Source organism: Pteropus medius, unplaced genomic scaffold (assembly GCF_902729225.1).
Source record: "Pteropus medius unplaced genomic scaffold, Ma_sr-lr_union100, whole genome shotgun sequence".
Lineage (NCBI taxonomy): Eukaryota > Metazoa > Chordata > Mammalia > Chiroptera > Pteropodidae > Pteropus > Pteropus medius.
In genome coordinates this window covers 9,755,448-9,771,257 of record NW_024350319.1, presented here as the reverse complement: position 1 = coordinate 9,771,257, position 15,810 = coordinate 9,755,448, and the positions used below count along the sequence as shown (strand labels likewise).

General features: G+C 36.6%; 1 protein-coding gene across 2 annotated transcripts in view; it reads right to left on the bottom strand.

Annotated features, from left to right (window-relative positions):
* Nucleotides 1-1,404: 1,404 nt before the first annotated feature.
* The window catches only part of ST6GALNAC3 (ST6 N-acetylgalactosaminide alpha-2,6-sialyltransferase 3), a 478,754-nt gene continuing 464,348 nt past the window's right edge, over nucleotides 1,405-15,810 (bottom strand). The window contains exons 4-5 of one of the 2 annotated variants that reach the window (XM_039838616.1): nucleotides 4,762-4,869; nucleotides 1,405-3,717 (exon numbers count right to left, since the gene is read on the bottom strand). In XM_039838616.1, coding sequence (XP_039694550.1) covers nucleotides 3,531-3,717; nucleotides 4,762-4,869 — 295 coding nt within the window. In that variant the 3' untranslated portion in view covers nucleotides 1,405-3,530. The remainder of the gene's footprint in view (nucleotides 3,718-4,761; nucleotides 4,870-15,810) is intronic. The other variant, XM_039838620.1, reaches the window with a different exon arrangement.

Here is a 15,810-nt window from a genome sequence, read left to right as displayed (position 1 = left end):
GCTATACTTATAGGTCTGATTTGTGACAACTGTGGCATCTAATTGTGTTTTCAGTTCCAGATTTAGCAGCTTCTCTAGCTTTATTCTTCTGGCCAGCCATTGAATATGATTTTATGTACTCTTAGCAATTGGTACAGTTAATTTTAATTTTAATTTTTTTTTAAAAAAATCTAGATTCAAAATGTAACCCAACAAATTTCAGATGAAGTCTAAAGTAGGTTTTCTGTGATTCATACACATCAGTGAAAAATATAGAATTGCACGAATGCCTTTACATACACACACAAATAGACTATGTACATATATATAAATATTCTTCCATGTTGGTTTTTCTTTGATAAGTTTGGTAACAGTGGAAAGCCATGTATCCTAAAAGATTTCTTATTCATATTACCATCATAACAATATAAATCATTCACTACTTATCACTAGGCTAACTTAGAAAGGATTCAAACATTTATTTTAAAACCCTTTTTAAATTTTATTAGTTTTTCTAGGATTCTGCAAAATTAAAAAGAATATTTATTATTTTTAGCTTGCATATTTTTATGCTGATTTAGCAAATTGTGTCCATTTTCTATAGTTCATTTGTCTAGAGCCTTGGATGGTATGGAAATATTTTTATTTTTGCAGATGTTAATTAACTTCTGGGATACATTCACAATAGCGATTAGTGAGTGTGGTTAAATTTTCTACTGTTTTGATGCTGGATGAAATCTTTTTCAGTTAACTAGAATATGTGGCATTGATCAGAAATTTGCATGTCAAAGTACTCTCTTGAATTTTTCCTTTACCATTCTCTTCCCTATCAGTAAATCTTAGATTTCTCCTCAACGTGGGAGAAATTAGATTTTGTATTTCCACTATAATTAGGAAGCTGAGGGTAAAGAACAGGAAATGGACGCAGAGAACATTAAGACTGCTGAGAAAAATAAGTCATGCAATTCTTTCAAAATGCTGATTACACTGGAAATCATCTAATTAGGTCTCCAAATTGGGAATAATGTGTTTTTTGTTTCCAAGTTTTAGGAAAAAGACGAGACAACAACAATAAAAAGTGTAGAAGCTAGGGTTTAGTTAAGGAAAAAAGGCGTGGGAAGGGAGGAAAGGGAAGGGGAAGGAAGAGGAGGGAAAGCGAGGGGAGGGGAGGGGAGCAGAGGGGAAGGAAGACTTCTCTGGCCCCTCCAAAGAAAACACTGTCTATTCTACACACAATTACTGCCACAGAGTGAGGGACGGAGGACACTGCAAAAGTCTTCTTCATCAGAGAAAGTGTCAGTAAAGTCTGAGGCATGAGAACAAGAAAGTTTTCAAAAGTTTTTCATTAGTGTGATCTAAAACAAATAGAATTGACCCTCCATTTACCAGAAAACTAAATAAATTATGTCATTCCCTGAAGCATTCTGATAATCAAGGGTTCTTTTTTATTTAAAAATGAAACTTTGTATCACAATGTGTATGTGGGAGGGACAGTTTGTATTACAATTTTAACATTTGTATATGTTTATTTTTCTTGGAGTGGGCATTTCTATCTATCCTTAGCTGGAAACAACACACATAAACTAAAAACCAGATAAGGAAACAACGAAAGAATAACAATAATAATTTCAACAATGGAACTGGCACTTGGCCATTTTTATGGATATGAGTACTGGGATATCCAAATGGCAGAAGAGAGCAGGAAAGAGGCTTTTGCCCAAAATAGCCCATTTTAATGATGACTAATGATGGGACTTAGCACTGGTAAAGACCTGCAAACTGCTCCTGAGGTGAAATGCATCATTACTTAGGGCTTCCAAACCATTCTGTAAATTAAGTGTAGCTTTTGTCTTTTGAATCATTTGCAAGGATGGTTTTGATCTCTCAGCAAATCAACCCTCTAATATTTAATAAGCAGTAAATATATGAAGAACAGAGTCATTTCAAGACTGGGACAAAACAAAAAAACCCCACTGTATTTCTCTGCTTTCATTCCCTTCCATTATTCCTGCTTCCTCATCTTTCCTCCACCTAAATAGAAGCATTAAAAAACAAAAACATACCTGTGTTCTCAGTCTATGGCCAAGACCATCCCTGTGATACTTTTTGCATAATTCTGATATAATATATTGTATTTGGCACCGAAATTAATTGGTTACTAGTCTACATAAATGCTATTCTATACAAATATTAGCAAGGGGAAACAATATATCAGAGCAATCAACAACTTACAGATCATCTACTAAGGAGATGTCAGGATGCATAGGCAATAGACAAATGGGGTGGTCATGGGCATCGCATGGGGATAGCCTATGAGAAAGGGCTCTAAATGACACAGCACTTTGGACATTAAGGTCATTATTATTGTTGTTATGGTATAACAACTGATACACTGTGGGGAAAATTAACCCCAAGAAGGCAAAAGTTCTGTCAGATTTAGTATAAGGAATCATTTCCTCTCCATGTCTAACAGTTGGCACTTGGCAGTGATAATGTAATGTATGGAGAGGCCTATAAAATAGAAATTTGAATATACAAATATATATTATGAAGTATGGTAGGATACAAAATGATGTAAAAATATGCTTTGTTTTCCCTGTTTCATGAGTTTAAAAAGCATATAATTTTGTGTTGTTTGATTTTGAAGCAAAGTTAGTAAACCCTTTTAGTTATGTTGAAGGAATGTTTTCACAGTATATGTTTTTACAGTGTTGAAATATTACATTTTAAATGGGCTTCTGAAATATTTAGGACTCAACTAAAAATTAGTATAGATCATTCTAGTAACATGTTTAGGGTAGTAAGAATGGAGTGGTGAGAAAAGAAATTCATCAAGATTTGCTACTTGGCCCATTTTGAATTACGTGTTTGAGATAATCAAGTAAGCCTATGGGTAAATGTTCATGATATCTTCATTGTTAATTAAGAAATGACCTGAGGCTTTAGCTGTAGGAAGTACTGTAGGATGATGGTATGTCAAGAAGGGATTCCTTTCCTGCCCTCAGGCTAACTAGTAACCCTGGTAAGATACTTCTGTCAGGATAACTTTTCTTGGGTCAGTGTTTGACAATCAAACATTCTTCAAGGTGGTATTACTGCTGAATTTCAAGAGACCACAGAATCAATAACCTTGCTTCTGGAGGTCAAATCCAGAAGTTACTGTTCAAGAAGTTACTCACTGTTCAATAATTCTGGGAAGTTACTCACTGTTCAAGAATTCTGGGAAGTTACTCACTGTTCAAGAATTCTGGGCAGTTATCTTGTGGAATAATCTCCTCATTTCTTATGTCACTGCTGTCATGTTACTGGCCTTCACTGCAATTCCAGTTAAATTATAAAGTGCAATATGTAATGTTGAACCTTCAGAAAGAACATAATGAGCACAACCACCCTCCACGGAATCCCAAGTTCAAATTACTGGCAGAGTCATCATCCATATCTGAGAACATACAGAAACTTGATCATCACCATCATCATCATAGCATTATTAGCATCACAGTTGCAATATTATAATCACATCAAGTGGTGTGGCAAGATCAGGAAAATGAATATCAAGACAATGTCCAGTTTGGGTGTGTAAATATTATCCTGTGTTTCTTGGCCCATTTAGCAAATACTTTCTTTTCAGTGATAAACCTATGTCCTCCATATGGGGCATGTTCATGAAGAAAATATTCATCACACTCATCTCTTCCTTGTTCATAGTAATGATAGGGGACTCTTCTATACCCTTCTGTCCTAGAAAAGAAAAAAAAAAGAGAGAAAGATTGAGATGAAGAATGAAGCATTCACTTACCAGAATCCATTATGTGCCCAGTAAATGCATTTACTTGCAAACCTATGCATGATTCTTGTCTATGAACTCAGTTAAAACTATTATGTATAAAAGCTTTTAGGAAGATGTACCAGGTCCTTAGTGCTTTAATAAATCAAAGAAAATTTATATGTCACACCAATTACAGTCAAACATATAGCTATCCTTTGAAGGAGGAAATAGTGTTATAATGAAAGCAAACTTTGGATAGCCTGATGCTCTTGCAGAGCTTGTAGAAGCTTCGTGATTTTTCAGAGTAAGATTTTTGGTTCATCTGTGCTCCAATATGCTTATTGTTAGGGTAAAAATATTTGATCATGAAGATTGTAGCTTAATTACCATTTTTACAATATGATTAAAAAACTCTCTGAAATACATTGTGCCAACTATTGGTAGGGAAATACATTTCATAACCTTGATGAAGCATGGAAGGTTTGTTTTATTATCTAATTAGAAACTATTCCATCAGTAGGGATATATGTGGATAAAGATACGTATTTTAAATAAGGATCTGGCAGATTACTCACTTATTTCCAGAAATTCTTGTTAAGCTATCAGCTCCTCTGAGGCTCTAGGACATTTTGTCCTTCATGATCAAATGTAATCATTGAGTAGATAGCCATCTATCAAGCCATTAGAGCTGCAGAAATGACAAATTTCCTTTGCAAATTAAATAACCACTAAACTTGTTCTGTATTTCTAAGCCACAAGTCCCTGATATGCCACTGATTAAGGGAAAAGTGTTTCTTCTGACATTTGACATTAGACTGCGGTAAATATTTTTCTTCTTATCACCCCTAAAAGTCATAACTTGAGGCACTGACAATAAAATGTCATGTCAGCAAAGAACACCAGGAAATAATTGTTGCTTTATCTGTTTCTCAGATTTATGGTATTAAAATGAATTGTGATATTTTGACAAGATATCAGAATTGGAGATGCATAAAAATAATTTCCTGTGATCTTACTTGCAGTAGGTGTCATTTATCATCCCGTAGACGTGAATGCCATAACAGGCATCCATGGCTAGAATGAAGGTAAACCACCCAGTGCTGAGATAAGAGCCAGACTGGACTCTGTGGGAAGAACAAAAAACAACAAACAAAACAAAATAAAACAACACAAAACATACACAGAGCAACGATAAAGTGTGGTGAGAAACAAGCAACTTTTTATTAAACACATAGTACTTTTTATCAGGAAAAAGCATTAAGAAATTTGACAATCTGTCTAAGGTTCACACTTATTTTGAATTATCTCTGAATAATTTATAGGCATGCTCTCATTCTTACTACCTTAAGCCTAGAAGCTATGTTGTATGGTAGAGAAGCCATATGGCAAATATCTGAAGTCAAATAATCTTGCTCCCTTCAGGTGAAAAATAATTTATTTGATTTTCCGAATGACACAAATTAGTGCTCTATATCACATGACAGGTTTTCTAAAAGTTGCTTGGAGCTCTGATGGGAAATGAATGATAATAACGTTATCTGCTTTCTTGGACATGTCACTATCTCCAAGGCTTGTTGGGTTTCTAAGTGTCAATTCAATGCAGTGTAGGGGAATACTTTGCTCTATGAAAGCATCTGAAAAGTTTTCTTTCACTGTTTTCTGGGCATCATAAGGCTTTTCCTTTGTAAGCCCTATCTTACCAATCTCTTAAACACATCTTTATTGAAAATCTACTATGTACCCATCACTGTTGTAGATGCTGGGGATATAGCAGTTACCAAAACAACCAAAGATTTTGTCTTCACGGAGTCCAGAGGACTAGGTTTGGAGATGGCTATATTATAAAAGTTGGCCACAGAAGATATTCTAGATCATGCGAACAAAGATCTGAAGAAAAAGAGGGTGGGAGGAATGGGAGGAAGCCACATGGACCACATTGGGAAAGACAATCTCATGTGTGTAGTCAACACACACACATAAGAATGGGCCTTGGGCCTGGAACTTCTTTATTAAATGATAAAGATTTCTCATAGCCTGTGCTGGACTTGTCACCTTGTGTGGGAATATCTTTCCCTGTTTCAGACTTAATGTGTACTTTGTTCTGTTTAAGTGTGTGTGGACTATGGTACCTGGCCAACCTCGCTGTTGTATCTTTCCCCTTCAGTGGAGGGCAGAGTCCTTAATTCTGTGGCACAGAGAGTTGCATGCAGGCCAATGGCCCTGCATTGGCTGCTGGAAAGGACCGATCGGCCATGGGGGACCAACATCTACTATTAAAACTGATCTTGCTCTGTTTTTCTCTATGTGAGTAAAATGTTGCTCCATCTAATGTTTGACTGTGTTGTGTTTTCCTTGGCATCTCTGATACTAAGATGCAGTGGGTAGAAAGGTTTGGACTTCTACTCCTGTTGATAGGTGACAGATGCCACTTGCTCGACAGACAATAAGAGAGAAAAGTGTTCTGGAAAAAAGAAATGCCAAGAGTGAAATCACAAATATTTGAGTGCATTTGGTGTGCTTAAGAAAGAGATGGGAAGATTAGTAACTCAAGGAAGAGAATGGTAGATGTAGTTAGATGTAGCACTGATTGGAGGGTTCTGCCAAGTTCCATATAGTTCAAGGGAATGTTTGATGAAAAAGCTGGATCTCCATACTCGTCTTCAGCCAAGGTGATCTAATCCATCCAAAACAGATGATTGCTTATCTCCTTAAATCTTTCCCCATTGGAGCATTTGGGTAACCCTATGTTGTTTGGCATTTATATAGCACCACTTCTAAAAAAACACAAAATTTCATTCCTTCCATCTAGAGTTCTTTGCATATGGGAGCAAAGCTAGCTCTTCTACGAACTGACACTTAGCCACTGATAACCATTCTCTGGGTATAGCACTCCAGATAGTAGTTGCTCTGCAAGGAAGTCCAATGTCGTTGATGCAGTTCTCCAGTACCAAGCCACCAGTGTGCTATAATTAGGAACCTGAATCCTTCGATTTTTTTTTTTTAAACTAGCACTGCTTAGTATCAAATTACAACATGCAAGCATTTCAGAAGCAACACAAACTCACAGTGGGCATTGATAACTGGATTTTTAACCTTTACTTTCATTGACTTTGGGCCATTTGCAAGAAAAGAGAAAACTCAGCCCATATATCTCCATTCCCTCGGCTTACTTGTCACTGAATTTGAAATGCCTCAATATTAAGTACTTTCCTGTGTATCTCCTGGTGTGTTTTCTGTACGGAAAATATTCCAGAAACAGGATCACAATGAGTTAACAATGCACTTTCTTCCATAGTAGGAATAGTAGCACCAGCATGGGTTAAGAACGGGTGCCTAATGGGTGGGAAGAAGTACCACAGAGAAGTGAAATATACGAAAGTGCAGCTTTGGTTATTATATAGCCGAACCTGCAGCCAATCCTGCATTCTGGAGACGAGGAAGAACAGCAGTGATGGGAAGTGCCTAAAGCACCATCTGCTTAAGGTACCATTTCCTTATCTGAAAATTGGGAGCAATCAGAAGAAACAAGATTCTTGAAAAAAGCTCCAAAATTGAATTTAGAAATTTGTCTGTGTAGTGAATATTTCCAGTTATTATTCCTGCTGAATCGTATACCGTTTTTCCTCTTCTTGCCTTCTCATACTACTTTTTCTGCCTTTCCGTTTTCTCTATCCTTCTTTGTTACTAGGCTGACCAAGCGCTCGTAGAGATTACTAAAAATTACAGCACTTGTTTGTACATGATTAGAAATCCAAGTCTCACTTATTCACCCATTTGTTTATTTTTTCAATAAACATTTATTGGGATCTTACTATGTGCTACTGACTATGCTAGAAGCTGGTAATACATATTTTCTTAAAGAGCACATGTTCTAGTGGGGGAGGCGCACATGTTAAAACAATAAACCACTGTATAGTACAACAAAGCACAAGCCTGTGTGTTTCTGAGCCAGTACTGAGTGTAGTGAGGAATTGACAGTAAGTTTCACATTCTAGCTCTGCCACTACCTGAATGTGAGGCTTTGGACAACTTATTTAGGCTCTTCGTATCATCTTAGTTTCCTTGTCTCCAAAATGAAATGGTTGAGCTAAATTATATCTATGACTTCTTCCAATTTTGAAATTAAAAGATTCTGTGATCATCACCCTCAAAAGTCAATCAGTTTTAATCTTTAATCATTTGATATGTTCCAAACATGTTAGATGTGCAATTAACAAATACATTAATCAGTCATATCACAGTTAAAGCCCATTTCTGTGGTGGACATGCCACTAAGTATCCGGGATGTATATTTTTGTATATAGTTTTTACCTTGCAGTGGGCGTGGCTATAATCACTAAACTTTTGGCAGGAGGAAGGTGCTGAAATGGCTATCCAACACCGAAGACACAACTGGACTATAGTATTGAGGGTAAAGCTTACTTTGAGTGAGAGAAAAAATAAATCTAAATTACATAAAATCGTTTTTCTTCTTATGTGCTTTTCTAGGAGTTGGTCTGTCCATGGAGTTGCTGTGAAGGACCAAGATAACAATATATCTCCAGGATAAAAAAAGGGATCATTTGTGCGACATATGGACCACTACTCTGCAAAACACGCTCTCCCAGACAGTTATTTCTGAGAGTTCAACAGCAAGCTTTCAAACGATAAATAGAGTACAATTAGCACAATTATCAAAGTGGCTCCTCTGTATATCTATCTTCTCTTTACCATAGGAAAAGAAGGTCAGGAATCTCAGAGTTTGGCATCTGGTCAAAGATATTTCCATCTCACCACATAAAAAAAAAATTACCACATTTCTGATATTTGATTATGTTTAAGCACAATCTGATTTATTTTGTTTCTAGGTAGACAGATCATAATAATTAGCCCCAAAGCTCTTCAAATAAGCTGTGTTGAGCTTGACTCAGCCTGGGGAGGCACATACTGCCCAAGTGCCCTGTCCTACAAACAGCATTTAATTAGATAGTTGCATTTTATTTCCCTAGTGCCCCTGATATATTTGGGATGCGAAATCATGTGAGATCTCCTACCCACAATACATGCTGGGTCTAGCAAAGTGGTTTCTTCTAAAATTATTTGGAGCCCATGTCCACATAATAATACTTGCAGTAGAATAATGACAACTGCTAGATTAATCTAAGAATTTTTGTGAATAAATGCCCTGGTGACCTGTGTCCCTAAGTAAACTCATTGTCCTGAATGCAGCTGGGTCTGGGAATTCTTGTAGATGCACCATTCCCAAACTCTCCTGCTGTGCAAGCATACTAGAAATGAGGAAGTATAAATTATACCCAGGTAGACTTTTTGAGTTTCAATAAAAACGACAACAAAAAGACTTAGGCTCATGTGCATAAAATTGTTTATGCTTTTGAGCTTAGAGGGACCCCTCTAAGGCAACAATTAGATGCCTTAAAAAATTCTAAAATGGTCTCTTCTGGGGCCATATTTTGTCTTGTAATTTGTCACGCATGCACGCGGCACTAACTATACCAGCTGGCCATCAGCCATAGCACTTTTTATACCTTCCACATTTGGGGATCGATAAAAACAATTATTGTCATCTACAAATAAACAATCAAGAGTCCCATAGGGATGATATGAGAATTTAAGACCTTAATTTAGTACAATAGGAAAGCTTAAATTAATGTGGCAGAATAATGAACCTTGCAGTTGAAAATAAAGGCAGGAGTGTAAGAGGAAGCTATCAATCATTTATTTCCACCGGCCAAGTTTTGCATCCCACTGCTCCTCGGTAATCAAGATACTTACCACTTGGAAACTACTTAAATTTACTTGCTCATCTCTTGGAAAAATGATGCTGTCAACACCTTGATGTAGCACCTGCTTGAAGGCATATCATTTAAAATACAATCTTTCATCTAGTTTATTACCAATAAAATATAAGCTACCTTTCCCCTCGATGTTTAGCCCTGGATGTCTAAAGGCCATGACATGTCCACAGGGATTCGTTCTCTGTCAAGTTGTCCTTATTTACACCAGCCATAACATTTTTGGCTGTTAGCATCCTTCATTTGCCTGCACTCCTGCTTCTGAGCATTCTCTCTCATATTCTTATTTCTGGAAACATATTGCAAAGCATTTTTCTCCTATTGCCTGGGACAGGGAAACTTTCTACTGAGCGACATTTCCCGTTTATTAATTTCAGATAATTTCGAAAGAAGAATGAGGAAACTAAAATGGTTATTCTTCAAAAGAAAGCTGGATTACATAGAATTTATTATCTATATGATCACAGGATGCTGCGCTAATTATTCAACATCATTAGCTCAGTGACTTGGGTTCAGAACTCAAGAAGCTTATACTTTGATCAGCAAAATAATAGCACTTTCTCTATATCAGGGTTTCTCAATCTTGGTACTATTGACACATCAGATGAGATTATTCTTTGTTGTGGGGGGATGTCCTATGCAGTAAGTTCTCTTTTACATTTTACCAGATTCCTCTGTCCCAAGCTCACTTGTGCTCTAAGAGGGCAGTAGATTTCTCGATTCCCCAGTGCCTACCCTTGGCTTAGGGTGGTTGCCTTGAGGATGTCCCTAACCCTAAAAATGTGGATTCTCCTTATCTACAATTTTTATTCTCCCCACTCACTGATCCACTGGCTTTCTTCATCCAGCCAAGCATCTTGCTTCTTTTCCCTTCCTTACAAGTATATCTGAAGCCACTCAAGTTTCATCAATATTGAATAATGAACTTACATTTTAATACAACCCTAGGAATCAGCAAGTTCACTTGGCCTGGCATGCAATGGGGAAAAAGAAAAAAAAGTCAGGTGGAAAAAGATGAGAAGAGTAGCCTTAGTCTCTGGGGCTTCCTCCTCTTCATGGAATGGTTCCTTTGAGGACCTTCAGCTCAAAGTTTGCTGTTTCTTACTCATGATCTGATGAAAAGAAGGTCTGGAGTACTCTGAGCATAATAATCATTTATCAAAGCCCAAAGGGGATCAAGACTCTCCTAATAATGGAGGTTTATTGGACAGCACAATATTGACAGCACCTTTTGAAATCTGCAATACTTAGGAGTAAAAGAGGAATTTTAAAAAAGAGTTAATCAATATTTCGTGTCTTATTTTAACACAAGTGGACCTCATCAATATACTCCACTGGCAGGATAAATAAAAATAGCAAAGTAAGTTTCCATATACCTTTCTGAGGAGAAAGGAATACATGACAGAATACAGATTATTCAATTAAAAACATTCATTTCCCCATTTTTTTCCCAAAAGCACATGGATAATGAAAGAATACATTTAAACAAAGAGACTGGGTAAGAAAAACAGCTGATGATTATCAGTAATATCTTGGGATTCAATCTAATATTGTGAACCAGTTTAATGGAAGCAAAGGTCAAAGTGTGGAAACAATTTCAGCTGTCCCCAAGTCATATATTTTTATATATCATTTGATTGTTGGGAGCTATGGAAATACTCTGGAGTTTTGCCTGTTATATTAATACTGTATATCTGTACTATCTGTCAATAGGACATGCCCAGAAAATCTTTAGACAGCAACAACTTTCTGTAAATCAGACAGCGGAATTCTCCATGTTGGCCTGAATCATTTGCAAATGGACGTAAACTATTCAAATGGATATAATCATCGTACTGTGGATGGTGGTTCTTAAAAGAATGTGCCAAATGAAAAGAATCTGGGCCTGGAAAAAAACAAAAAATAGACCAAGAGTAAATGCAGAAAGCAGTAAATCTTAGCATAAGACTATACTATCATCCCAAGCAGTTAATGAGAAATGCCTGCCCTAATCAGTAAGCTCTTGGACTGTGAATATAACAAATAGTTTTCCTGCCACAGAATCAGCAGGACTCTGACTAGTGATGACTTCAATGAAATTGTACATAAAGAGTGTAATAAGAAATGACTGTGTTCTTTTCAAGATGTACATTTAAAAGTAAAATGGTACAGCTCCCAAAGGTATGATTTATGGCTGCTGTAGAAAGAGAGGATACCACTCACAAAAATTACTTTGTTCATTCTTCTCAGAAATTAAAAGGTTATTTTGCTCTTGCCCTTGGGCTTTAAAGTCCCTTCGATGGAAAATGTTGATTTCTGGGATTACATTCACTTTCTTAAATGAACAATGGAACCTCAGAAGTGGCAGGGATAGATGAGGGGGACGTCTTTGGGCCATTTCATTAAGGCAGAACTGGTTTCTTAACCACTCAGTACTGATTGACTTGCATCTTCTCCAAATTCATATGTTTAAGTCCTAATCCCCAATGTGATGGTGTTCAGAAATGAGCATTTGGGAGGTAATTAGCTTTACATGATGTGATGAGGGTGAGGTCCTCATGATGGGATTTAAAGCCCTTCTAAGAAGAGACACCAGAGCCCTCTCTCTCTTCTCACCATGTGAGGACGCAGTGAAAAGCCACCCCGACCTAAGACTTCCAGTCTCCTGAACTGTGAGAAATAAATTTCTGTTGTTAAGCCACCCGATCTGTGGTATTTTGTAATGGCAGCCTGAGCAGACTAAGACAATGGGTGTCTTTCAAGGTCCTTCCCACTTAAGCCTAAACTCCTTAATGTGTTTCCTAGGACTTCTCTTCCTGAACTCTCTCATCTAGTCATGTGGGTCTATTTACTGCTCTTTAAACAAAACTAGTGCATGTCAATCTCTGTCTTTTTATTTTGTTTACTTGTATATACTTTCTGTCTTCCTGAAGCATTCTCTCCCCATGTCCCCTCCAGTTTCTAATCTCATTAAGCTTCAATTCTGCTTACTCTCATTCATTCAAGAGAAATATATTGAGTACTGTAGGTGTGAGGCATTGTGCTAGGTACTGGAAATACCAAGTTGCTCCTGATCTCAACTTGGGGTCAAGTGGGGAAGACAGACTCATTGACTATTTTCAAAAATAGGGCTATCAAGGAGGTAATTCCTCTGCAAGTGCTATGGGAATACTGAGGGAAGAGTAACAGACACCGCTGGACCCAATTGGAGGTAAGAGTTGAGCTGTGGACTAAGGCTAAATAAAAATACCAGGTAGAAAAAGGAGAAGGAATAGAGCAATTCACACAGAGGGACTGGCTGTACAGTTGTACTGAGATATAAAAATAATGGGAATATAGAATAGTTCTGATCTGTCCTCTAATCTGGAAAGGACCTCGAAGCATCATCAGTGTTTATTTCCATAATAGATTATTGGTTAGAGACAGGATGCATAAGTATTTTTCTTCCTTATATTATGTTTTGAAATATTAGTGATAGCTTGATGTTCTATGTAGCTAGATAGAACTTTATGGATCTGGAGAAAAGTATCTAGAGGAAAATTGGCAGAATTATGTTTTTCTTTCTCATCAAATCCCTCACTAATTCAAAACTGAGAAAAAATGTAAACAAATACGACTAAGAATAAAAACAATTAAAAAAATGTGTGATGTTAACGGATGCACCCAGAAGTGTTCATCTGTGTTGCAAATTAAGTTATAAGTCATGAGGAAATTCATCTAATCTCCACTTATCACAAAGCCAGTTTCCTCAATATACACCTGGAGGCTCTCAGCCTGTTCTATTTAAAAGAGAAACAGTTTCTACAAAAAACAATTAATTTACTGAGTTTTTTTGATGAATGGAAATAGAAACAGATACCATTGCTACTTTAAAAGTGAAAACTCTTTCATATACCATTTAGGTCTAAAAATGCTTAGCTAAATTACCTCCAAAGCGAAATGTCCTCTACCTTGTGAAGTTTCTATAAGGGATGACACTATGTACCTTAACACCCAATGTCTACCCTAAATAACTCTGTTGTCTTCCCTGGATCTCTGGTTTTTTTTGGGTATCATTGACAGCCTGTGTAGATTCTAGTTTTAGATAATTCAAGCTACCATAGAGGCCCTTGTCTCAAAGGCCATAAATTTTCTTTCAACTTCTTATGCTAGATTGTATTGTTCATTCTCTCCTTGGACATGGTTTGCTCCTGGGTGCAATAACTGCCTCATTGACTGTGGGCTTGGCCAAACGACTTGTTTTGACAGATGGACCATAAGTAGAAGTGAACATTGTGACAGTTCACAGTTGAGACTTTCAGAAGCATCGCATACTTTCCTTTTCTTATACTTCCTTCCATCATGAGAACAACACATCCCAGGTAAGGGGTGCTCCTTCAGCCTGAGTCCTGGGATGAGGAAACCCATGCAGCACATACAAGTCCAAAATTGAAGTCAAGTTCAGCTAAGCCTAGACGAGCTATAGTTGATCACAGACCCATGAGTGAGAAATAAAGCTCTTGTAAGCCATTGACTTTCAAGTTTGTTATGCAGCAAAAAGATGGCTAAATAAACTTTTTTGACTAATAACTGCTATTATTTATGGAACATTTATATGTACTAAATATTGTGCCAAGAACTAGGCATAGATCATCTTACATAATACTCACAATAACCTCATCCTATGAGGAGTATTAATATCTCCATTATACAAATGAAGGTTCAGGGAGATTTAAAGAACTTGTCCAAGGACAGTCTTGTACCAGAGAACTCAGGTTCTTAACTAAGTTCCTTCTCGGCCATCATCATTCTTAGATTTGTCCAAAATACCACATGTCTGATAGAGCAGTCATCAGTAGATCTCAAGTTTTCTACTGATTTTACTGTTACCTCTCTAGGAAATTTTCTTTCTTGACTATTTTTTTTTTTTAATGGTGGAATAAGAGGATTGGCCTACGTAGATTTAGGATCTTTCATCACTGAAGTCCTGTAACTGCAGTTATAATAACATAGTCCATGTTAAGGAGATTATACATCTCTATTACAAAGCTGTATTTTTTGCATAGACTTACTATCATTACTTTAGACACTTATGCTTATAACTTCAGGATTCAACACTAGAATTTCAACCACAGTCATGTTCAAATAATAGTTTTATGACACTGATGTGGATATATGCATCGATTTTAAAAGAAATAAAGGATAAGTTCTGAAATAAGATCGAGTTCCTGGATCCACTTCACTTCCCAGGCATGGCTTCCCTCCAGCCCTTAGGTTCTATAATCTTGTAATAAATTCTCCTCTTTGGCTTGTGTCAGCTGAAGGAGCCGTCTGTTCCTTGCAACCAAAGATTTGAAGTTGGACTGGTTGACCTTTAAGATCCTTTCCAATAAAACAAGTCTATTAAATACTCTAGGTATAATTAGGGACTCTGCTTCTAAGGAATCTTTAATTCTTATTAGTAATCACTATTTGATCTGATCCTAGTTTTATACTTAGGCTTTAAAAAGTTGTTTCTTTCTAATCTAATCTTCAACTTATCTTGAAATCATGCCCTTACTAAACTGATGTGGGCTTCAGTATTCTGAATGCTAGTCACCTTTCTCCACCTAAGGCATAGATGCCTATTCCCCTGCCAATCTGATAATTAATAAAAAGTTTTGACTTTCTCTTTCAGTTCTCTTATCAGCCCTTCTCTCTGCATATACTTTCTTTAAGAATGAAGAAAAGAAAAAAAAGGAAAGATTGTAATCATGTAAGAGTTTATTTAAGTAGATAAAAGATTTTTTCTTGGCACTTTAGCTTTTTAGAAGAGAAATGGAATGACTCGCTTTTCCTTAACTTTTTGACTTAACTGGAACTTGAGTTAGGCCACGTTCTTTCCCTTTAGAAATGTTCTAGCACAGAATATGACTCAAGCTTGCTTCTGCTAAAAAATGATTTCTGAGCTCCTGTTTCTCTTTCAGAATAAAAATTTGCATTTTAAAATAACTTCTGAACAGCTAAGTTTTAACAAGGGTTTAAGACAGATTTGAGATGGGTTCACTCCATTGAAAGAGATTGGGTATCCAAGCTTGTTGCTAAGGTCTCCAGTACCACTGGGATCATCATTAAATAAGCCTCAGCCAGAGACCCAGCAATCAGCTATGCAGAAAAATAAAATTAAAAAAACACAAAGCCGCTCTGACCTTCTTCTGGTTAAGAAAGACTAATTTTGCTGCCACTTCTACCTATCTGAGTCTATTATTGCTTTTCTAAGTTACATGGCTCAATAAGTCCTGAAATAAATTATTTTGAGGGGAGTATTTATTTTTA